General features: G+C 39.0%; 1 protein-coding gene across 1 annotated transcript in view; it reads right to left on the bottom strand.

Moving 5' to 3' along the window:
- The window catches only part of LOC101861115 (centrosomal protein of 290 kDa), a gene marked incomplete in the record, with an annotated part of 63,803 nt that overhangs the window by 986 nt on the left and 38,784 nt on the right, over positions 1-24,033 (bottom strand). Inside the window, 20 exon segments of the mRNA XM_005095958.3 lie at positions 265-367; positions 1,227-1,303; positions 2,189-2,281; positions 2,710-2,931; positions 5,220-5,342; positions 5,885-6,049; positions 6,837-6,938; positions 8,091-8,234; positions 8,555-8,680; positions 11,247-11,373; positions 16,486-16,625; positions 17,227-17,355; positions 17,815-17,924; positions 18,278-18,392; positions 18,959-19,096; positions 19,799-20,012; positions 20,713-20,867; positions 21,816-22,037; positions 22,601-22,834; positions 23,479-23,613. Of these exon segments, the coding sequence (XP_005096015.2) occupies positions 265-367; positions 1,227-1,303; positions 2,189-2,281; positions 2,710-2,931; positions 5,220-5,342; positions 5,885-6,049; positions 6,837-6,938; positions 8,091-8,234; positions 8,555-8,680; positions 11,247-11,373; positions 16,486-16,625; positions 17,227-17,355; positions 17,815-17,924; positions 18,278-18,392; positions 18,959-19,096; positions 19,799-20,012; positions 20,713-20,867; positions 21,816-22,037; positions 22,601-22,834; positions 23,479-23,613 (2,874 nt within the window).

Here is a 24,033-nt window from a genome sequence, read left to right as displayed (position 1 = left end):
GAAATGCTATACTCACAATGAGATGGACTTTCAAACTTTGAACTTTCACTTTCTCCACTTTCCTGGGTTGGTGGGGTGGAGGTGAGTTGGGGAGAAGGAGGAGAGGGGGGGTTAAGATTATGTTTGAAGTTTACAGCCTCCCTTACCTTTGAAAACTCAGTTAACAGCAACCTCCGCTTAGCAACAACAAGTGCTTGTTTTCCAAAGGGGTCGCTATCAGGCAGACATCACAGTGCCACATTTGGGTAGGCAAAATTAACTTACCTGAGTTGGGTCTGAGGCAGCGGCTGATGACTGTTGTTGTCTTGCCAGCCTGAGTTCATTCAGAAGCTCCTTCTTCTCATTCTCCAGCCTCTCAACACGTACTCTGTGTAGAAGAAACATACAGGAAAAAATAAAGAAACTTCTCTTTACAAAGATGCCAACGGTAATTTGTGAAATTTACTGAAAACATAAAAAGCTGCATTTGCAAACCAAAAGACAGTCATTACATACAACTAATAGATGGAAAGTATCTCTAGAAAAGCACTAAAATGGAATACCATGGATCAGTTTAGTGTTAGTAAGTGTATTACGGCACTTGCAACACAATAAGGTCATATAAGCGCCGAAGATTAGTGGTGTTACAAGAGAGTTAACAAACACAAAAAAGAAGGAGGAGAGATAAGGACGATAGATGTTTGATAGGAAAGAAGAAGCAAACCACACCAGAGCACCAACCAACCACTCACCCATGAGGTCAGAAGTACAGAAAAAGTAAAAAACAACAAGGCAGAGAAAGGTGGAGACAGACCCACAAAACTGGAACAATATGCACAGGGCGCCGACACTTTTATTAGAGGGGAAATTGTTGAAGACCCAAGTGCTTTAGGGAGGAAGGGAGGGAGAAAGACACAGAGAAACAGAGAATAAGGGGAAGAGATAAAGAGAAAGAGAGAGAGAGAGAGAGAGAGAGAGAGAGACAAGAGATAAAGCGAGAGAAATCTTTAACTTGGCGGTGGGGGGAGACATACAGTGTACTCTGAAAATTGATCTCTGCACACAATTAAGTCCCTGTTCCACACATTACAGAAAAAAAAATGTAACCTCCGAAAACAATTTTTGTTTTAATCTCGATGTTTAACCGACAAATAAAGTTTATTAACGTTATAACAAAGGGAAGTAAGCTGGAAATGTCGTGACAAAGATTGTGAGAGTATATAAAAATCACTATAAAAATACTCCACCTGATTTGCTGATAATCTTTGGTGAGATTACTGTCCAGGGCCCCGCTACCAGCTGGGAATCTTTCCAAAATTGAAACCTGAAAAGAGATTGAAACTTCAGAATAACACACATCTTCATAGTGGTGACCTGTAAAGATAGCCACTATTCCTCCGATGCCCTTGAGTTTTTCTTGTATCTGTTACCTATCTATAGTGGTTCCTGTCTAATGCAGCCACGATCAGTCATTTTTTGTGATTAGTTCATCCCAAAACCTGGTGAAAATTAGTTCTGTAAACCCATCCTCGGACTGAGTGTGTTTGTTCAATCAATGCACAAAACTCTTATATAGAAGATTATAATTTTGAAGAAAGTTAAATGGAAAATTTTTTTTTTAATCAAAATTTTAGACTGAACCATTTGTTGACTTCGTCAAGTCTGGTAATTGACCATGTCTCAGACCACGTCCATAGTGACCACCTGTCTATACTGGTCACTTTTCACTGGGACCTAAAGTGACCGCTATGGACAGGTTCGACTGTGTCTCCATCTGCCTACTGGGTTATTGAAATAAATTAAACCTTTTAAACCAGCGTCTATCTTGTAGCAGTTACGCATTATGCCGTTTAAACCGAGTTTGATTCCCATATAGAGAGAGATTTTTATTACCCGGGTCTTTCTAATCTGATGATGTATCCCTCTCAGCCCGGGTTAGCCCTGACAGGCAGGGTTGGAAGCCCACTTCCTAATTGATCTAAATTGATTCAATGGGGGTATAAAAACATATCTACATTTTTTTAAAACCCATTAAAAAACCTTTTATAGAAATTCATCTTTCTTCTTTCTCTAAATGATACATATTGTGTAGATGGAGACATAAAAAAACAACCAGGTCTACATTTTACATAACCTTTTGTAGAAGCTCATCTTTCTCCTTTCTCTAAATGATCAAAATTGTGTCAAAATGACGACATTAAAAAGAAACCTTTTGCAGAAGCTCATCCTTCTCCTGGATCAAGGCCTGTTCTCTCTCCGCAGCATCTCTGAGCAGCACTTTGGTGTCCTGCAGCTGTTTGCTCTGTGGATAATCCAAGCAATTAATATTAATAATAACAATAACATTTAATAATAATAATAATGATACTACTACTACTACTAATGATTATGATGATGATGATGATGATAATAATAATACTAATGATGATAACACTCTAAGGGCATCACTGAAAAAGGTCACACTTCTTTACTTTCTTTTTATTGCATTAGTGTACCAGTCCTTTTTGTTTTCTTGAAGTAAATATGCTCTTCTTTTTCCCATAACAATCTTCTTCTTTTTCCTTTTTCTTCTTTTCACTTCAATCTTCTTCTGCTTCTTCTTTATCATTATAATTTTCTTCTCCATCTTCATCATTACATACAATTCTCTTCTTCTTTTTCAGTAAAATATTTTTCTTCTTCTATTTCCAATTCATTCTTCTTATCCTTCTTCTTCGTCTAAATCCTCACTTTCTTCTCCAAGTCCGACTCCATGCTGCGAATCTTCTCCTCGTACATCCTCGTCTGCACCGCTGACTTCCAGCCCTGCGAATCCATGGCGGCGATGCTGGGCTTTTTGGCCGCCTCCACCTCGAGCCGAGACCTGGTGTCCCTCAGCTCCTTGTCCTGGTGCTCTCCCTGCACCTCCAGCGAGCGATACTTCACCCTCAGCCGCTCGTTCTCCTCCCTCTCCTGTGGGATGTAATGATAATAATAATAATAATAATAATAATAATAATAATAATAATAAAAATAATAATTATTGTAGTAGTTAAAAAGGGGGAGGAGGAGGGGGGGGGAGGGGGAGGGGGAGGGGGAGGGGGAGGGGGGGAGGAGGGGGGAGGAGGAGGAGGAGGAAGAAGAGGAGGAGGAGGAAGAAGAAGAAGAAGAGGAAGAGGAAGCGACAGAAGAAGAAGAAATCGCAAATCTAAATTTTCTGGGAAGCAAAAAGACAGAAGGACAGAGAGAGAGAGAGAGAGAGAGAGAGAGAGAGAGAGAGAGAGAGAGAGAGAGAGAGAGAGAGAGAGAGAGAGAGAGAGAGAGAGAGAGAGAGAGAGAGAGAGAGAGAGAGAGAGAGTGAGATACAGACTGAGAGGGAGAGAGAAAGAGAGAGAAAGAGAGAGAGAGAGATAGAGAGAGAGATAGAGAGTGTGTGTGTGAGAGAGATACTGGCTTCGAGGGAGAGGGATAGAGACACTAGAAAGGGATATTGATTAGCTCATAAGATGCTCTATGTGCCATTTTTGTGTAGCACAAGGTGGTGGAAGAACACCCTAAAACTCTTGCCATCTATCTCTGTATATGGCTGATGTCCAACTCTTGCCCATGTATCTACTCAATTCGGTCAAAGATTTCTTTTGTCAGAAATTATGTTTTTCAGAACGTAATTACAATTGGTGATGCTATAATAAACAAATGAAAGAGAAAACACTCACACAAAATTCTGAGTGAATATTGAAGACAACACGAATGAAATTTCTTAGTCCTTCCAAGATAAAGTGTTTGACCTTATTTGGTGAATACACACAGAATCAAACATTAACGATATACAGTCAACTCCGCTTGTGTTGAACTCGCTAGAATTAATCTTTGGTTAATGACAATGACAATGACAATCTTTATTCATCTCGCAGGGAGAAATTTGTCTTGGTCGTTAACAATGGCAGTTGACGTTACAAAAGTTAGACTTAAAGGAGCACTCACGCAAACGCACAACAAGACAGGACATTATGCCAAGTAAATACATGTCTCACGGGCTGGGACAACCCGTTCCGTAACACATTCATTCTCTCTCTCTCTCTCTCTCTCTCTCTCTCTCTCTCTCTCTCTCTCTCTCTCCCTCTCTCTCTCTCTCTGTTTCATTTGTAGCACTGTGTGTTCAGTAACCTCACTGCAGTTGATACCAATGAATTTCTATATTTGTCTGTTCTTGCTTTTTTGGAAATGTATCGTTTACTGCTGGTCGATAGTTGAAATTCCAATGTCAGTGGGTGGCTATGGTCACTAAGCATTATTTCCGCCTTTTTTAGAACGTTTGTCTTGTGCAGATATTCAAAGTTACTTAGGTCTCTACCAATTGTTCTTGATGCCTTTTTTATTAACTTATTTAGTTTTATAATGTGCTGCCTTCCCAGATTGCTACCATAGCAAGTGATTCCAAAATTTATCAAAGTTTCTATTGTGGTGGTGTAGAAAATCTGAAGGATGGATGGATTCAGATTGAAAGACTTTAGTTTACTCAGAAAGTACAGCCTCTGATTTACCTTTTTAACGATATTGTTTACGTGGTTTTGCCATGTAAATTTGTTGTCTATTGTAAGGCCAAGATATTTGTATGAATCCGTGATTTCAATAGTTTCTTGTTCAATTACGAGTGGTGGGATTGTTGGTTTTTCTCTTCTAAAATCAAAAATCATTTCCTTTGTTTTTGAGAGGTTCAAAATTTGAGTTGCACCATTTAAAAAACCTACATATTTCATCTAAATACTCTTTTTCATCAAGGTTTATTAATCCAATAATAGCGGAGTCATCTGCAAACTTAATTGAGCGTGTTGTTTTATAAATACTTCTATGATCGTTGGTATATATAGTATACAAAACTGGTGACAAAACACACCCCTGAGGACCGCCGGTGTTACAAAGAATTGTGTCAGATTTTGTGTTGTAGACCTTTCTCTCGAGTCCCAGCATTCCTTCTTTACAAGTCCCAATAGTAGTCGACTGTACAAACATGCATTTGCCAGCTCCCCTTCCTTCCTGAGTTTTTCAAAGTCCTGCATTATCTTGACTGTTTTTCAGACTTGTTACAATTGGTGATATTATAATACACAAACAACTAGCAAAAAATACCCTCTGCACAATTTTTTTTGAAAATCTGGAAGATAATACGAAAGAAGTAACGTTTTTTGGGGGTTTCAAAAAATTGTTTTGCCTGATTTGATGGAAACACAGTTAGAATCAGACGAAAAATATACACATGCCTTGGCCAGCTCCTTCCTGAGCTTTTCAAAGTCCGTCATCATCTTGGCCGTGCCCTTCTGCTGGGCTGTGTACCTCTCACTCAGCTCCAGACCCATGCTCTGCCTCATCTCCTCCATCTGACCCTGGTCAAGTAAACAAACAAACAAACAAAAAAGGTTTTTAAAAATAATTCTCATCCTCCTTCATATGACTCTGATCAAACAAACAGTTAAAACGGTTCTCATGTTCTCCTTTTCATCCTCCAAGTGCCAGATCTGAAACAGATAGTAACTCTCCAAATGTCACTAACAACAAATAGCGTTTGCTGTCAGGGGTATTTATATGATTTCATTGTATTATGTTGGAAAATGCAGAGTCAAAGCCCGCCCCTTAAATAATCTAAATTGTGGAGACATGTTCAGGCTCCCAGCGGCTCGCGGTCAGAACCGCTGTGCCGGTAAGCCGGCTCCGGCACATTCCTTTTCGACAACTATAAACACTAAATTACATTTTGGCAATTACCAAAAACAGGCCTCTTTTACCAGGAGTTCACTCATTAGATGAACTATAAAAAAAAAGGTTCACTTGTTTTGACTTAATGCCTAATTTAATTATGTACCAAAAGAGGGCCCTCACAAAGTGGGTTTGCCCCCCTCGGACATAAAGTGTTTAAAAAAACTCTCACCTTGAGTCCCTCGTTCTCCCTCTTCAAGAGAGACACTTGCTCCTGGCTCACCACGCCCGGCGCCTTCTTCAGAGCACCGTTCTCCGCCTGCAGACGCTCCACCACTTTCTTCAGCAGCGCGATCGTCTTCTCCAGCTCCCTCTGGCTTTTGCCGCTCTCACCGATCTAAGGAGGGGGGAAAAATAAATTCATTTGGGACATTCCATTTTTCTAAGTCTTGAAGTATCGGTATCTATGGTGTAGCTGTTAGGTCTTTCACTGTCTATTCGAAGACCTGAGTTCAATTTCGAGTGTGAGGATACATTTGTATTGATTACCTCAGTTTTTCTGCTGGGACGTTGCATTCCTTTCAGGCCTGGTTAGCCCAGACAGGCATAGCTGAAACCTGTCTACTAAATGATCTAAGTTGTTTGTATGTGGAAGGAACGAGGGGGGTGGGGGGTGGGGAGGGGATATTAAAAATGAACGCTTACATTTAAAAAAACCAAAAAAAACTCTGTTTTCACCTAACCACCTCTCCCTTTCTGTCCATGACATTCTGTGGTAAACAAATTTGCAGCCTTTTGTGAAACATAACATTCCGACTGGTACAAACTTTGAAAGCCTGACTTTTCTTCACTGTCATCCATGTTTCTTTAAAAAAGATGCTGTTTTCCTAGGTAAAAAGTATCAGTTGCTTAAAAACACTGTTAAAAAAAAATAATCTCAACAGAAATTACAAGAAAAATAATGCAAGGAAAATTTTAGCCAGCAGCAAAGCTGCAATAGAACATAGTATAGTTTTTGTAAGAATTTTATAGCATTTGCAAAACAATTAGGTCACATAGAGCCACAGGTTAAAGTTGTTACTCGAGAGTAACATACAAATAAAAGGAGGAAAGATAATGATGATAGATATTTGATAAGAAAGAAGAAGCAAACCCCACCAGAGCACCCATCAACCAACTCTTACCCTTTTGATGCTGGATAGACTAGATCTAGCAGAGTCACCGGTCAGTTGGCCATTCTCAAACTTCAGAGCTTCCACATACCTCTGCAAATCCTCAATTCGCTCCTGGAAAAAAAAAAGAAAAAGAAAATGTAAACGTTTTCACACCCTTATCAACACAATTTAGGAGGCATGCTTTGACCATGCCTGTCAGAGCCAAACCACGCTAAAAAGGACATAACATCCCAGCAGAAAGACAGAGATATCCGATAAAAACTTTTGCTACTCAAGAATCAAACTCGGGTATCCTGCGTGCAATGACAAAGCCCCAACCACTACACCAGACACCAGTAAAGGCAAATTTTAAAACATGGCACATACTACATTCACATAATATTATAACAAGGAAACATATTTCACAAAGTGCCTATTGGAGGCTGTGGTGTACTGATCTGGTTCTCCAACATTGCACGCACTGGAGTTTCATCCCCAAGTCGGGAAGTTGTTTTATCAAATACCTTCTTATGTCTGCTGGACTGTATCCCACACAAACTGGGTTGATCTGGATAGTCAGCTTCTTAAATTATCTAAATCAGGACTCTTAACACTTTGCCATCATATTTTGGAGAAAATCCAAAGGAAATGGGTGGTAAACATCGCCAATCGGCGAGATGGGGTGCCAAAGTGTTAAACTTGCGGTCCACAGACCAATCGAGGCCTAAAGGAAGATATTTTGCTGCCCCAACTTGACATCAATATTTAGTGATGGTGCACCCCTCCATCAAGCCAAATGTGGATGAGTTATGTAAGAGGACGAGCTGTTGGGCCTCTGGCGGCAAGGAATAGATCAGAGAAACTTATGTTCAAAGAACTGCTCATGTCTCTAACTACTACTTATAAAGCTTTAAAATTTTTTAAAAATGTGTCATGACCTGGTGGAGTCAGGCGCTCGCCAATTTTTGGGCATGTGGAGTTATTGGTATCTGTTTAAAGCTTGTTCATTTGTCTTGCTTTCGATTAAATAAATATCCATTTATCTTGGATACAAATCAAGATATTGGCCATTGAAGGAGGTGGGGTCACCTGGTTTCAGAGGTAAAATAAGCCAGAAAATGGCCACCTAAGTTTTGTTTTTTCATTAATTTGAGAGTCTTTGGCATCCGAAGATGAATTCACTCAGAAATGTGTTCTTTAATAAATTGAGTCAATGTGGGTGAAAAGTATCTACAATCATTTATGATTAATCAATAAAGTGACTACAAGTCTGAAGTGCCATACCTTCAGCCTGGGAATGTCCTTACGGGATCCTTCCACTTCAAACCTCAACTCCAGGTTCTCCTCTGATAACCTCATGACTTCTCTTTGAAGATCTTGATTTTTGCCGAAAAGCTGCTGGTACTCTGCAGCCCCCACACCGGCATCCTGCAAGCAAAGAAATTGTTTTAATGTGCCACACTTTAAGTTGCTAAAGAGACAGGATCTCTGGATTTAATGTCCATATCTGATAGGGTCAATTATTATTATTATAACGTAAGACTTTTGAAAGGGTATAAAAGCCAAACAATGACCAACTATTGATGCAGTCGTCTTTCATTTTTATTATTTGATAAAAAATTTTTAAGGTACTGGCAACACAATTAGTTCATATAAGTGCTGAACAAGAGTGACAAACACAAAAAAGAAGGAGAGATGAGGACGACAGATCTTTGATAGGAAAGAAGGACGCAGTTTAAGGCACTTACCTGTGGTTTGGCTGCCAGCGCTCGCTCCATATGCTCCAGCTGTTCTCTCAGGTGCTGGTTCCTCATCTGCACCTCCTTGAAGGCCGCGTCCTCGCTCATCATGGCCTTACGTTTCAAGGCATTTATCTGCATTTCAGGAAGACAGGCGTACAATTTTAAATAAATAATTAGTATCAGTTTGATTCTGGTAAGAGTGTTACAACACCTGCAACAAAACTAGGTCATGTAACACGGCGCACAGAAACAGGATACTTTAGTTGAGAATCAGGTAGCTAGTGCTGCGCTGACCTTTGACGGTGAGCGTGGTCATCGCTTGGGCATTCTTCGGTCAGCATGACCGCGCGGGAGGTTTAGAAAATCGTATTTTTCATCCTGAATTGAGCGCTAATTAACGCAATAATATTGACTGAAAGACATCACTGCATGAGGGAATCAGAAGTTCCAAGCCTTGCCCATGATATTTCAATAACAAAGTGAATCAGTATTGGTCGGTTTAGTTGTAAGAGAAAGTGCAAGATAGTCATGTCTGATTCCCGTTAGCGTTTCCAGTTATGACGTAATGAGCGCCGATAATTAGAAAACTGAGCATCAGGATTAGTTCATCTTTGAGGGACACAAACGTAATACTTAAGGGTATCTTCTCACCAAATTTCACTGCTACCGCAAGTTTCCGTAACCTCAAAATGGTTGATCTATGCATCACTTTGCCGTAAATATCCACACATTTCCCTCGCTTAACTTCACACGAATTATTGAGTAGGCTCTATAGGTTTTATTATTATATGTACACATATGTCCTAAATCATTGTGTCTGCATGTTGTACATCTACGAGTTGGTCACTGACTGGGACAACAGACTGAGGGTTGGTGTGGCAATTCTGACTTGTACTGTGTGTGGGTCGTTTTTTTGTGTGTTGAGTGTGCTGAGAGCACGGGTACATGTACTCTGTGTGGTTGTGTCTGTCTCAGAAATGTTGGTGCTAGGACTAGCTTGGTTTGAGTATGTTTTTTGACTGCTGTAGTGAGACTGGGGGTCACATTGCTTTACTGCGGCACAGCCAAGAGAGAGCAGTTTTTTCTGTTCACAGACTGTGCATGTTTTCGCATCACAGTCTTCAATGTAAACACATCAAATGTTTGTAGGGACACTGCACTATTTCGAAGTTTAGCTTCATAGATCGTTTTTTAACATTTCAAACACATAAATTTGGAGTGTTTGTCACTAGTGTCATCTTTGATATTCCACCCAAAAACAAGGAAGAGATTACTGGCTATTTCCGAACATAAACACGCCTTTTAAAGGATTTAATTTTTCTCTGCTTCCCTGTAATGTTCAGTCTTCCGCACACTCTAAACAGACTGCTTAAAGCGGATACATGACTTTTAGGGTTGTGCTCCATTTTAAGGTCTTCGTTGTATACGGCAATAACGTTAGTAAATTCGCGGGCCCAACACATTAATCCGATGTAACTGAACAACCACAACTGCGGTAGTACTGAAATTTACACACTTAAAACAGGATTTGTTACTGAACACGCACATACTAATCCCAAAAAAATTCAATGCACCGTTTTGTCGCAACAAATGATTATTTATTCTCAGTTCGAAATGAGAAAAGCGTGTTACACAGGCAGCAAACAGACACGTGGGGAACACCTGGTATAAAACGGAGAAGACTGGGACTTTCTTTAGGAGGAGGAGAAATGGTGCTGCTAAAGTCTATAAAAATAAAACTACTTGGTCGGTCTAACGGCACCACTGTAATTGAGGTAGTAAATGAGACAATTTTATCAAGAACACATCCCAGTTTATAACGGTGCGATGAGGTCAAAAGACCCAAATAAAAAAGGTCAACAGGTACCGGGCGGGGTGATTAATTACCTCCGGACAGCGGGAGCTGCGGTGCAACTAAAAGGCGCAATTTCGGCTGATTTCGTGCGCCGTGGTAAGTGCTGAAGATTAGATGTGTTACTAGAGAGTAACATTAACAGAAAAAAATAAGAGACATACGGATGACAGATGTTCGATAGGAAAGAAGGAGCAAACCCCACCTGAGCAACAGCTTACCACCCATTACAATTACTATCAAAGGGTTCAACCAGTAAAAAATGACAAATAAAACTTTATATCCCGATCAGCAAGCAAAAGGTCAGCAAGTTCAGATGTTTCTTAAATTTTTTTGTCAAATGTAAAAATTGTTCAGCTCATTTTAAATCAGGTGCATTAAAACAAAAACAATTTACCACGGCTTAAATTAATATATTTCAATTTGAAATTCAAATCGAAACAAAGATATACTCGACAAAAACATGAGAGCAACAAAAAATGATAAATATAATGTAGTTTCCGCACTTCAAACTCACATCACATTCCCACAATATGACAATGCTATTTATTACACTGACAATGCCATCAGGCTCATTCCACAATCACCCACAATCAAATTCTGGGTTTTTTAGATAAAGCTGATCATCAAATAAAGATATCAAGTGGAATCTTATAATAAAGTTTCATTCTGTTTCAACATTCCTTCCAAGTTTTTAACTGAACAACTAAGAGTACCCAAGTCGTGGTTTTGATTTCAGTGTTCTTGTTTTCTGAAAATGTTCTCAAAACTTCAAAGAATGACTTTGGCCCTGGTGGAATGATACTGACAAAATGATAATTATTTCGAAAGTTAATCAAAGAGCACCTCCTCTTGCTGCTTGTAAATCGTTTCCCTGAGGTCGGCCTTCTCATGGTCGGGTCGTCCACTAGGGGGCGCTGCACTCACTGGAACAGCAGACGACTTCTGTATCGGACGTGTGTCCCTGCTAGTCCTGAAATAAATAGAAGTTTCATATTAGAAAAACAAAATTCATTAAAAGAAATTCACTTTATTGATTCCCTCAGGAAATTCATTTTACAATGGTGAACACAAATAAAATTAATATATAAATGCAAGAATAAATAAGCCTGCACTGCACAACATCACAAACACAATCCACACACTATTGCCAGCTGCCACTGTGCAGTGCCCTGTTTTTGAGCTACGGTTATCAGCCAGTGCTCCAGGACACACCCCAGTGACCACCCAACTAAATGTTGTGTCATTCTACAAACACGCTTGGCATTATTGTGAACATGAGCTCACTAATCACTCAGCAACAGGAGTATCATGTTGCTCAAGCTTCTATTTTAACTGTAGCTGACTGAGAAGTGAGAGGGAGACCCGATTGGTGCAGCTGGCCACTGCAGTCCGACTGATTTGAACTTTTAAGTTCTTTTTTGTTTTTCAAGTGCATAAACACAAAAGCATAATAAAAGACATGGAAGAAAAAGAAATTAAGACATTAAAAAAAATAGGCTAGTAGTAATAATAATAATAATCATAATAATAATAAAACTGATACTTTTATTATCCTTATCATCATCATCATCATGATCAATAAAAATAATTATTATTACTATCACATTATTATAACTATTATTATTATTATTATTATTACTATCATTATTTTTTTCATATTAATGTTATTTTTCATATTATTACTATTATTATTTTTCAAAAAAATATTATTATTATTATTATTATTATTATTATTATTATTATTAATATTATTATTATTACTAGATCTAGATTCTAGATCTAGAATCTAGATTATATTATTACCATTATTTATTTTTCTTTTCTTTTTCACCGTATGTACGAATAGGATCAATGCACTACAGAGAGGAACATTTTTAAAGCAAAACAAAAGAAATAGGGACTAAGAACTGCTATGTGCAATGACACCAAAAGACTGCAATACAAAATGAAGTAAGTTCAAGTACCGAGACCGAGGCCAGCCTGAATCGGAGAACCCGCTGAACGAAAGAACAGCAGCAGGGTGAGTTCAGTAAGTAACACAATCACAGTCACAAAATGTTTGCAACTCCTGTCATCTAATCTATGTCATGCACCAAGCACTACAGCATGTAACAATTGTTTCAATCATACAAGTCAGTCTGCACTTCCTATAAAGTCCACCTATCCTATCTTCGCGCAGGGAAAACGAAATCTAGCAGCAAGCCTGTACAAGCGTCCCTGGTGATCAAGGAACTTCCTTTTTTCAAAAGAATAAACAGTGAGAGTGATTTCCCTTCCCTCTCTTTGTAAGGGGAGCAAGTATAATTTATGCTACTGATATATGCGTGACATGAATTACTTCCCTTGAACCGAATTCGCGCGGGGTCTCTCTCTCTCTCTCTCTCTCTCTCTCCCCCCCCCTCTCTCTCTCTGTGTCTCTCTCTCTCTCTCACACACGCACCTGCAGTTTTTTTCTTTCTTTTTTTTTATAACCCAGACCTCTGCCGTCGTAACGGAAAACGACGAATGGTCCAGCGCAGGTAGCGAGGCAAATTTTTCAGGAGAGGCAAAACCTGTTTTCACTTTATAACTCCTCTATTTTTCAATCTTTTAAGCTGTAATTCACCAGATATCTGATTGAGGTGTTCATAAAGCAGTTTCTAAAGTTTGAATGGTTTAGGTTAAAAAGCAGCAAAGTTATTCGACATTCGTCGTTCTCCCTTACATTGCGCTCCCGCAGGTGAACCTTGCGATATACGCGAAAACGACGAATGGTACGGTTTCTCGCTCTCCCTTACACTCATGAACGTTTATGGGCGTAGGCGATGGTTAGTTGTGACGCATTATTGACAGTAATGACTGTGTACTGGTTACTACAAATAAAAATAAGACGTATACAAACTAGCTATTATACGTATAAAGTTAGGTGTTTGTTATATCCCAACTGTAACTCGGTAAACGTCCTTCGTTTCCCTTTCTCGCTTGGTTAAATACTACACAGTCAGAGTACAAATCAGAAGTGCACACATTTTCAACAGCTTGATTAAAAACTGTCTCATTCGGAACCAAAATTTGGTCTACATGATATCTCTTTATTGTATTCTCTTCAGAAGCGAGTTTTACTTTAATTTTCGCTCATTGCAAAATTTTCCCTGCACGACCAATTGGATCAATAATGTTACAATGTCAATAATACGATCAGATCATTGCAAAGTCAAACTTTCTCGTAAGAAATGTTACAATCTGACAAGACTGTATCACAAACGCTTTCGGGAGAGGTAATGCGACGCATTGTATTTATTTAAAAAAAGGGGACCCTTAAATAAAGGATTCAGTTGATGGGATCGGAAAAAATACCACAAAGTAGAGATCGACAAGAACAGTTTGAATCTGCTAGACATTATTATACTCGATCGTAACGTAAATCAATCATAAAAAATCGTAAAGTGTAAAGCATGACTAGGTGTTGCCACAATACGTCCACTTTTTAAGTTGGACATAGAAATTTACTCTCATAATGCAGTGTCATTAATTGCTTGGTAATTCTATAATGATGTCGACCAGTGACACGTGCTAGACAAATTGCGGCACTATAACCATCGTTGGGATTTGGGATGTCAAATGACTGGACAGCAAACTAACAACATGACGTTAGTCTGTGAACATCTGGCGTACATTAATATGCAGTGCTAATAAATTTCTCCCTAAATACTTTTTGGACCCTCCCATCCCCACCCCTTTTCCCCTGTTCCCATCCCTTTTCCCCTCTCTCTTGCCTGCTCTTGTCAATTCACACCATCAGCATGCGTGAAGACAGACAGAAAGATACACTAAGTGATACATTCTTATAAACCTGGTCCACGGTACTCCGGGGGAGGGGGTGGTGGTGGTGTGTTTGTTTGCTAACAAGGCCTAGTATGTTTGTACTGATGCAACAGTGACCAATTGTCCTTCATTGCCCAGCGGCAGAGACCAGGGGACAACGCCGAGCGAGCAGTGATCCTTGACCGATCGACCATTCGTCATTCTCCCTTACACTGAGCTCTGGCTCGGAGCTCGCCAGTGTAAGGGAAAACGACGAACTCTCAATTACGCAACAACGGATTAGGACATGACTACAATTTTTACACCATCAGATGCAGAATTAAATACTCTATGAAATATATAAAAATAAAAAAATAGAAAAATTTTGACCATTCGTCGTTTTCCCTTACAACGGCAGACCTCTGTCAAGGGTCAGGCAGCTGCTTTTAGTTTCAGACAGAAAGCCAAAACACAGTCAGAATAGAGATCACAACATGCTGTAGTGTGAATATGTGCTATACAATTTAAAGATATCATTATCATCATTATCATAATCATTATTATTATTATTATAATCATTGTCTCTTCTTCTTCTTCCTCTTCTACCTCGTCTTCTTCTACTTCTTCTTCAGTCTAGAAAGCGCTTAAGCCAGGAGGTATGCTACTAACCTACCCAGTGTTTTAAATTCCAGATATTCAAGCGACTGGTTTAAACTGGGTTTATTTGTTGACTTCATCGACCTGGGACACAAATAGCTCATTCCACAAGCAGTACACTTGACTTGACCATATTATGTTAGAGGAAAGAAAGAGGAAAGAGAAAGGAAAGAAAATACAGCTCAAATAAAACCAATTCAAATATCACAAATGTATAACTGACAATAATAGATGCTGTTTTACTATTAGAAAGGACCTGCTGCATGCATGTGTGATGTTGTATGTATCAGTGATGTAAGGCGGTTGGTGGATCAGTTAGCCTTTTCCACTCTTCAGTCCCCTGACACACACATCTATTGAAACACACCTCTACTCTCAAATATCTATTAAATATCTGCCTCCCTCCACTGCCTTTTCTATTAAATTTAAACTCTTAAGTTTTTTTGACCTGAAATAAGCAGGGCTATCAAATAGCATGATTTGCAATAATTCCAACTTCAATGGGGGTAAAAAAATGAGTTTTTTTTCATGTCACAGTTAATTCAAAATGTAAAAAAAAAAGATTTTCCCGGGCCATCATACACATCCCAGGCCACCAGGGCACCAGTCTGCCCACATGTGTATAACCACTGGGCACATGTACATTCGAAAAAGCTCTAAATGTCAATTGTCCAAGACAGTCACTAGCACAAATGGCCACTTTTCACTTACCTCCTTGTGTTTTTTCTTTAATATAATATAATTAATGTATATATGTATATATATATACATATATATATATATATGTATATATATATATATATATATATATGTATATATATATATATATATATATATATATATATATATATATATATATATAAGGGTCTTGAACATCTGGCTCTAACTGGCAAAATTGAGGGCAAGCGAGGCAGGGGTAGGCCCAGAACAACATACTTAGGGAACCTAAACAAATGGGTAACAGGGAAAGATCAGGGAAACTTAGCTTTTTTGAAAGCATCCAAGCAAAGGAATGAATGGAAAACCATGATTGCCGATGTCTGTCGCAGATCTGGCACTGTGTGAGGCAGCGTGGTGAAATCAGGCACTCGTCAAAATAATGAAACTGAAGAAACTGTGGCATTTTTTCCGCAGGTATGGGAATTTTAACTGAATTTTTTTGGGGGGGCTCATCACCTTTCATGTCCATTAAAGAACACATTTCTGTGGTGAATAGCACTGAAAAATTTTGATTAAAGGCACAAAAGGTGTAAATTTTCTGTTTCCACGGACTCTCAAACTAAGGAAATAATTAAACTTTGCTGGCCATTTTCCACTAATTTTACCTCTGAAACCAGGCGACCCCTACCTCCTTCAATTGTAAATATCTCGACTTGTATTCAAGATAGATGGATATTGTTTTCATCGAAAGAAAGACAAATGAACAACCTTTCAGATGATACCAATAACTTCACATGACCAAAAATTGACAAGTACCTGATTCCACCGTGTCGTGCCAAACATATATATATATTTTATCAGTGCTATACGCTGTTTAATAAACTGTTCAAGACGACATCAACTTGTCTGAGAAAACCAATTTTCTACTCAACAACAGATGGCATCTTGAACAAATTCGACGGCCGATTCAACACTGACTTACCTCTCCAGAGTGGCTTTGAGCCTGTCCACAGTTCGACTCAAGTTCTCAATCTCCGCATCCTTTTCCTTTATTTTTGTTTTCATCTTGTCAATCGTTCTTTGCCATTTCTTGCTTTCCTCCCAACGGATTGTGTCCTCCGTCTGTATTCAAACAAACAGTTAAAAATAAGGATTAAAAGAAAACAAAAAAAACCCCACTCCTACCACAGAGTCGAAACAAAATATACTCAATTGAAAAAAATATTCTTTAAACTAAGATCACCGTAAAAGATGCACGGAAAGTTACAGCAAGAATTTATTTACTTACATATAAAAGAGAAAAAAAATGCTCATGGGCAGGAATAAAATAAATTGTGCCTTCTCAAGTTCCGGATAAACAAGAAGCTGGTAATTTAATCAAGATTTTCCAATGGAACGAAAAGTGAAATGTAAAGGTGTCACAGAACAGTGGTGGTCAGCACAGGTGAAAGCTACGAAGAGGTGACCTCTACGGCGCATTCAACTGTATTTACGAGGGAGGGCATCTGGACAAACACAACAATTTCAAAGACAATATCAAGGACAAAAAACAAAAAAGGATTAATATTTAATTATTTTAAAATATTAATAATAAAAATAATAATATTATTAATAATAATAATTTAATAATAAAAATATAATAGTAACATTAATTATTAATAATTAAAATTAATCTATAATTTATATAATTAATGACAGATAATTGATAATGAAATATAATTACCTTTGTCTTCTCTTCCTTTTGCTCTAGAGGTTTCTCAGCCATCTGCTGCCTCTGTAGCTGCTCCTCCAGCGCCCGGCAGCGACGTCTCATCTCGTCTAGCTCTTGCTGCTTCTCAAAGTCACCAGTTTTCTGCAGAAAAATTCATTTCAGCACCTTATATGACTTACTTATGTTGCAAGAGCTGTAAAACTCTTACTAAAACCAAGCAGAATACAATACCTAGCTATTGTTGTTTTAACTCATCCGGGATGAGCATTCTGGTCATTCGACAACACTTGAAGACGAGCTTTTTTGGGGAACACTTTAAGAAGGAAGCATTCACACAGTCACAAACACACCCACAAACACACACACACATACACACACACACAAACACACACACTCAGAAACACATAAAAACAAGCACATACACTTTAAAAACACCACTGTCCGTTATTCAATAGTCTAGATGTGACAGCACATAACTATCAAACATTGTGTTCTGTCTCTGTCAAATAAATGACATTCTCGTCTTAGCAAGACTTGATAGTTAAGAGTTATTCATTGCTTATTTTTGTGACATTAAAGTTTGATGTAGAAGAAACATACCAGGCTCTTAGCAGCTGTCAGTCTCTCCACTTTCTTCTCCAACTCATCTACTTCAGTCTCGAGTCGAGACTTGGAAGACTTGAGTTTGTTCACCGACCTCTCCTTGCGACCTGTGACAAAATTTTGGCAATGCACATTTAGTTTGAGAATCATCTATCTTTATATGACAGAACAAGAGAGAAAGGGGAAGGGGTTGGGGTGGAGGGAAAAAGACAGAGGGAAGAAGAGTGACAGACAGAGAGACAAGTAAGCCAGCCAGACAGACAGATGGGTGGATAGAAATAGAAAGAGAGAGAGAGAGAGAGAGAGAGAGAGAGAGAGAGAGAGAGAGAGAGAGAAAGAGAGAGAGAGAGAGAGAGAGAGTGTGTGTGTTGATGAGCGTATATATGCAAGCATGTATTTACCATGCTGCAGCAAATTCTCTTTGTGGAGGTCACTAAATTGTTATCTTATCTTATCTTACCCAGCTCCTCTTTCACGTCCTCCAGCTCCGTCTGCAGCAAACCTTCACTTTCTTTCTTCTTCTTCAGCTCACGCTTCAATCTCTCTGCAGCACTTTGTTGCTCTTCCAGCTGTTCCTGTACATCGTAAAGTGAATCACACTCAATCTTACTTCCAACAACCACAATAATAATAAGAACAATAATAGTAAAACTATAATTATTATTTTATTATCATTACTATTATTATTGCAATAATTACTATAATAATGCACACAATTTCTATGGGGGGCCACTCCCATATAAAACAGCTCTAGGTGCTTTACAATACCAGCTTGTTAAATGATGTGGAACTAAAACTTCCTGACCTTCGTCAATGATTTAAACTGGCACAGTCATTCTCAGACCACCATGAGAGGAGAAGACAGACTGCAGAGAACATCCTTTATAAAACTTTTCCTTTTTATTAAGGAGGGGGGGGGGGTGTAAAAGTAAGTGTTGCACATCCGTATCATTAGTATTTAGATCATTTGGGAGGGTGACTTGGACCCTACTAGTCAAGGAAAATCCAGGCTGAGGGGAGACAGCGATCCAGCAGAAAAGTAATTTTTTACCAGATCTAAAGAAAGAAAAAACAACAAAATAAAACTACAAAACAAAATAAAACTACGATACAAAACATTACCAAACAAAACAACACATACGGATATCTCCTTGGTGTGCTCGTTGATCAATTTCTGGATGTTCTTCTCCTGAGCCGACTCCTGAGCGTGGACATGGACGTTCTCCTGGGCCTGGGTCACCATGTCTGCTCGGAGGTCGCTCAACGCCTTACTCAGTGCCTGCACACAGAAAACAGGGAAATAGAAACAGATCAGCAGGTAACTCAACGCCTTACTCAGTGCCTGCACACAGAAAACAGGGAAATAGAAACAGATCAGCAGGCAACTCAACGCCTTACTCAGTGCCTGCACGCAAAGAACAGGGAAATAGAAACAGATCAGCAGGTAACTCAACGCCTTACTCAGTGCCTGCACGCAAAGAACAGGGACATAGAATCAGATGGACGGGTTGCTCAACACCTTTGAGTTAGGACCAAGATTTTCCTTCAGGGATGAATGAGACTCTCTCACAAACAATTTTTCAAAGCTCAGATAACCTTTTTCTTTGACCTGTCTGATAGGAAATTGATTTCCCAGCAATTTGATGTAAAACACATCCATTTCTCAGAATTTTGTTTTTAATGGAGAAATTGTATCTAATTACAATCTCAATACAAAAATGGTTGAAAAAATGGCTTGGGCAGAATGAGGAAAGGGTGTGGCAGGGAGGGAATTACCAAGGGGCTCTCGTGATCTAGGTCATGGATTTGAAACCTGAAAGCAACAGAAAAATTTCTTTTCGCAAAAAAATTTCACCTTTTATCTCCTTTCCAGCTCTCTAATAATGTTCTGTCATCTGCTTTCATCTGCAAGCTCATATGACCTTATGCGGTCGCGAAAAACAATTCAAAATATCTTTTTAAAAGAGTAACCGATTCTCACCTGATGTTGCTTCTCCTTCAGTGCCAGCTGGTTCTTCAGCCTCTCTACCATGTTCTTCATGGTGCTGGTTGGACCACGCTGGGCCGTCTCCTTCAAGGCTTCGATTTCCTCTTGTAGCACCTTCACCTCCTGCCGCAGCTCTGAGTTCTCCCTGTGGACTTCCCCAACTTCCCCTTCTTTCCTTCCCAGCATCTCCCGCTGCTCCTCTGTCAGTCTGAGGATTTTGTTTGTGTGGAAAGAAGCACATTATAAAGTAGATTAATAAAACATGTTCATTTATTGTAGTAAGTCCTAAGTTAAATTTATTTCCAGTTAGCGAAAAATCAAAAGTCTGCTAATTTTCGAATAGCTTATTTTTTTAAGACAAAACACACCAGTACAATCCTTTGTTCATGGAAACGAAACCAAAACCAGTTCAAAATAGGCTGTCCCTTTGAGAATAACTTGAAAAAGAGTCAAATTAGTCGTAATGTCATTACTTTTTATCATGTGTTGTCCTGTGTTTGTTTACTAACCCAGCATGGTTTTTGTAGCTAGAGTACACTACAAGTACAAGACCTATTGTATAGTAACTTATCAACTTTCACTCATTGAGGACGTGCATTCTGGTAATTCAACATTTCAAAATACAATGTTTTGGGTCAAATGAAAAAGCATAACCTTATTATTCATAACGATTTCTCAATATGACTTTCTTCATCTAAATTTTAAAAAGGCAGGCTATATCATACATACTATATAATATGCAAATTTGTGTTTCTGATTTGTGTTCGAAAAGTGCTGCAACACTGTGCGGGTGTAGATAGCCTTTTTTTTTTGAGTGGGGGGGAGATTACATGCCAGTAGTGTTAAAGTTCGCTTTTACAACCTTCCTTTGTTACATTCACACAAGTGCTGTAAAGTAATCCATATACCTGCTGTGTTCTGATTCATAATTTTTCCTCGCCACCTCTAGGCTGGCCCGTAACTTGAGATTTTCTCCCTCCTTTTCTCGTATCTTTTCATGGAGGGCGGCGATGCTGTTCTCCTGCTCTGCTACAGTGTCCTCCAGTTCATTCAACCTGTTCAGCTGGAAAATAAACGACAGTAGAGGTCAGGTGAAGGAATTCGGAAGTAGTCATTTACACAGGCTATTGTCTTCAAAGTGTGAGTGTATCAACAGTAACAGTGGCGGGACCTTCCAATTTAATGTCCCTCTCCATTAGGACTGGTGACTGTCTTGGACAGGGGGCAGTAAGGGTAGGTTCAACTCTGCCGTAAGCTCACAGAACGCCTTTTTTTATTCACAGTAGTTTCGAGAAAAAAGGCATTTTGATAGTGTAACCACTAAAGAAAAGTCGTTTTTCCAAAATATAATTCTAATTTATTAAAAAACTAATCACAGTTTCACATTGGTTTTTTTCACACAAGTGATTTAGCAAATTAAAAAATTTGGCACCAGAAATGAAAATTGGCATTTTGTCAGCATGGGGCAGAACTGTACTTCTCATTTGTCACCACACCTGATGTTTGGCAACGTTCAAAATCCTAAAAGGAGGAAGAAAGACAAAATGTGAGGCAGCGTGGTGGAATCAGGCTCTCGTCAATTTTTGGGCATGTAGAGTTATTGGTATCATCTTAAAGCTTGTTCACTTGTCTTTATGTGGATGAAAAAAATATCCATTTATCTTGAATACAAATCGAGATATTAGCGAATGAAGGAGGAGGGCGTCACCTGTTTTCAGAGGTAAAATTAGTGAGAAAATGGCTGCCAAAGATAAGTTATTTCTTAAGAGTCTGTGTTAACTGAAAATTTACATATTTAGTGCCTTTAATCAATGTTTTTCAGAAAAATCCACACAAAAATGAGTTCTTTAATAGGCATGAAAAATGTTGAGCCAAACAACTAAAATTGGATAAAAATTCGCAAACCTGCGGAAAAATGCAAGTTTCTTCACTTTGATTATTTTGACGAGAGCCTGATTCAGCCACGCTGTCTCACATATGGGGAAGTACACAAAATCAAAACCAAGCTCACCTGCTGAGCAGAAATCCCCTTGCTTGGCGTCTGCTTGTTAATGAGTTCCCGTGCTGCATCCTTGAACTTGGTGAAGGCCATGTCGGTGTTGACGTGTAGCTTCTGCTGCATGGCGCGCAGCTCTTGCTCGTGTCGCTTGTTCATCTCCACCATGTCCTCGCGGCCCTGACGCAGCAGCTGCTGGTACTTGGCGATAGTCTCGTCCTTCTGGTTCACACGTTGCTGGTGGTGGACAGGGACATTTAAAAAAAAGATATAGTAAGAGTTTCACAGCGCTTGCAACACAATAAGGTCATATAAGTACCACAAATCAGAAGTGAAACCAGAGAGCAACTAGAGAGTCTTTTTTTAATTAGTAGGTGATTTTACCCCCCCCCCCCCTCCCCCCTCCCCCACCAGCAGTTTTGATCATTTCAGGGATACAAGATGCAACAGGGAAATATTGAGATATCCTTTGAATGAAGGTGTCATATTTACAATTCACTAGATAAATGTAAGTGAATTTTTGTACTGCAGAAGAAATGTTCAAATCCCATCCACAAAATTAAATTGGAGTCTTCTTAAACGAAAATCTGTGACATCACCGGATTCTCTTCAGTTTAGCTGTGTTTTCAGTTTACAAAGATTGCTAGATTCTATTAGCTATCAGTTTTACCGCATTTTCTGAATGATTGTGACTGGTGTAAATTGACTCCACTATATTATACATTTTTTGGGCTTTTTTTCCCCCCATACAATTCCACAAAAGCAAATCTCCAGTCAAAAGACAGCCCCTAGACAACAACCTGAAGACTGTGCACGGTGCTCTGGGCAATCCTGAGAGCTTGCTGACCCTCGTAGTCAGAGCCTTCTGTCTCCTGCCGCTTCACCGCTTGCTGCACCTTGGCTTGCGCCTTCGTGATGATCTCATCGCGGTCAGCCGTTGCCGGCATGCGTAGGCGCAGCTCAGAGATGAGTTTGTCTCTCTCGATGATGCCTCGCTCTGAGTCTCTCAGCTGTTTCTCCAGCTCTTGATTCCTCTGATGATGTGCAAAGACAAAGTTTTTGGTAGAAGCATTATTAATGTTTTAGTAAGAGTTTAACACCACCTCCAACACAAATAAGTCACATAAGTGCGGAAGATAAGAGGTGTTACTAGAAAGTAACATAAAAAGAAAAAAAAAAGGAGAGATAAGGACACAAGATGTTTCATAGATAAGAAGAAGCAAACCACACCAAAGAAACGACCTACTTATCAATTCTGAAATTTTAAAAATTTTTAACACCTAAAAATCAAGTCCTTGGCTTGAAAGCATCGATCAGATGGGAGAAAGCTGACAATATGAAAACAATGTTTTTCATTTTCACCACTGCTGAACATGAAAATGGTAAAAAAAATTACCTGAACACATACAGATTTAAACATTACAAAAGATTTCTATGTAAAAAAAATTACAACAAAAATAGTTTCACAACTGACAATTCTCCCACCATATGTGGGCCTTCCATCAATAATAAAAACTTCTAGCTGTAGTTAATATGTTATTGTATTCAATATCTAAGGCCATTGGCCAATATCACATAAAACATACATATTTTACAAAAGAGACTTCCATGAAACAGTATAATTTATAAATGACACACACAAAAAGCTGTAGTCAATAGAACAGCTTTATAAACTCACTATCTTCACAACTTTGATTTCAGCCTGGGTATCAAGGATGACCTTGACATTGCCCTTGATGGTTGAAATAGCCTGCTCCAGCTGGTTAGCCACAGGCAGCTTGGCGTTAGGAAGAGCTCCGATGGCTTGCTCAAACTGTGGGGAATTCAGCGGTAAAGTCTCTCGTCATCATCTTATTCCAGAACATTCCAGACAAAGTGAAAAGTTGAAGATACTTATAAAAGGGGCAAGGTGGACAAAGGATCGTTCAGCTTTCTTTGAGTTCAGCTTGGCATTGTTTTACATGTCTTTATTTCCTTAACCTTTCTGTAAGTGCCAGTGGTGATATTCTGCCTCTGAGCACAGCAAACATCTCTCAATTATCACAAGAACAGAAACAGCCCAGACATATGACCAATATGCTTGCTTAGTGGCCACGTCAATGAAGCAGCCCAACATCTGCTCCTCAAATGTCCCAAACTACATAATTTTTGCTTCGTCCTGTCCCTGCCAAAGACAAAACTCTATAAGGCAGCAAAGAACAAACATTGAAGACCCCCCACCTTTTTTAACATG

Source organism: Aplysia californica, unplaced genomic scaffold, assembly GCF_000002075.1.
Source record: "Aplysia californica isolate F4 #8 unplaced genomic scaffold, AplCal3.0 scaffold00117, whole genome shotgun sequence".
Taxonomy (NCBI): domain Eukaryota; kingdom Metazoa; phylum Mollusca; class Gastropoda; order Aplysiida; family Aplysiidae; genus Aplysia; species Aplysia californica.
This window is presented reverse-complemented; position numbering and strand designations above follow the sequence as displayed.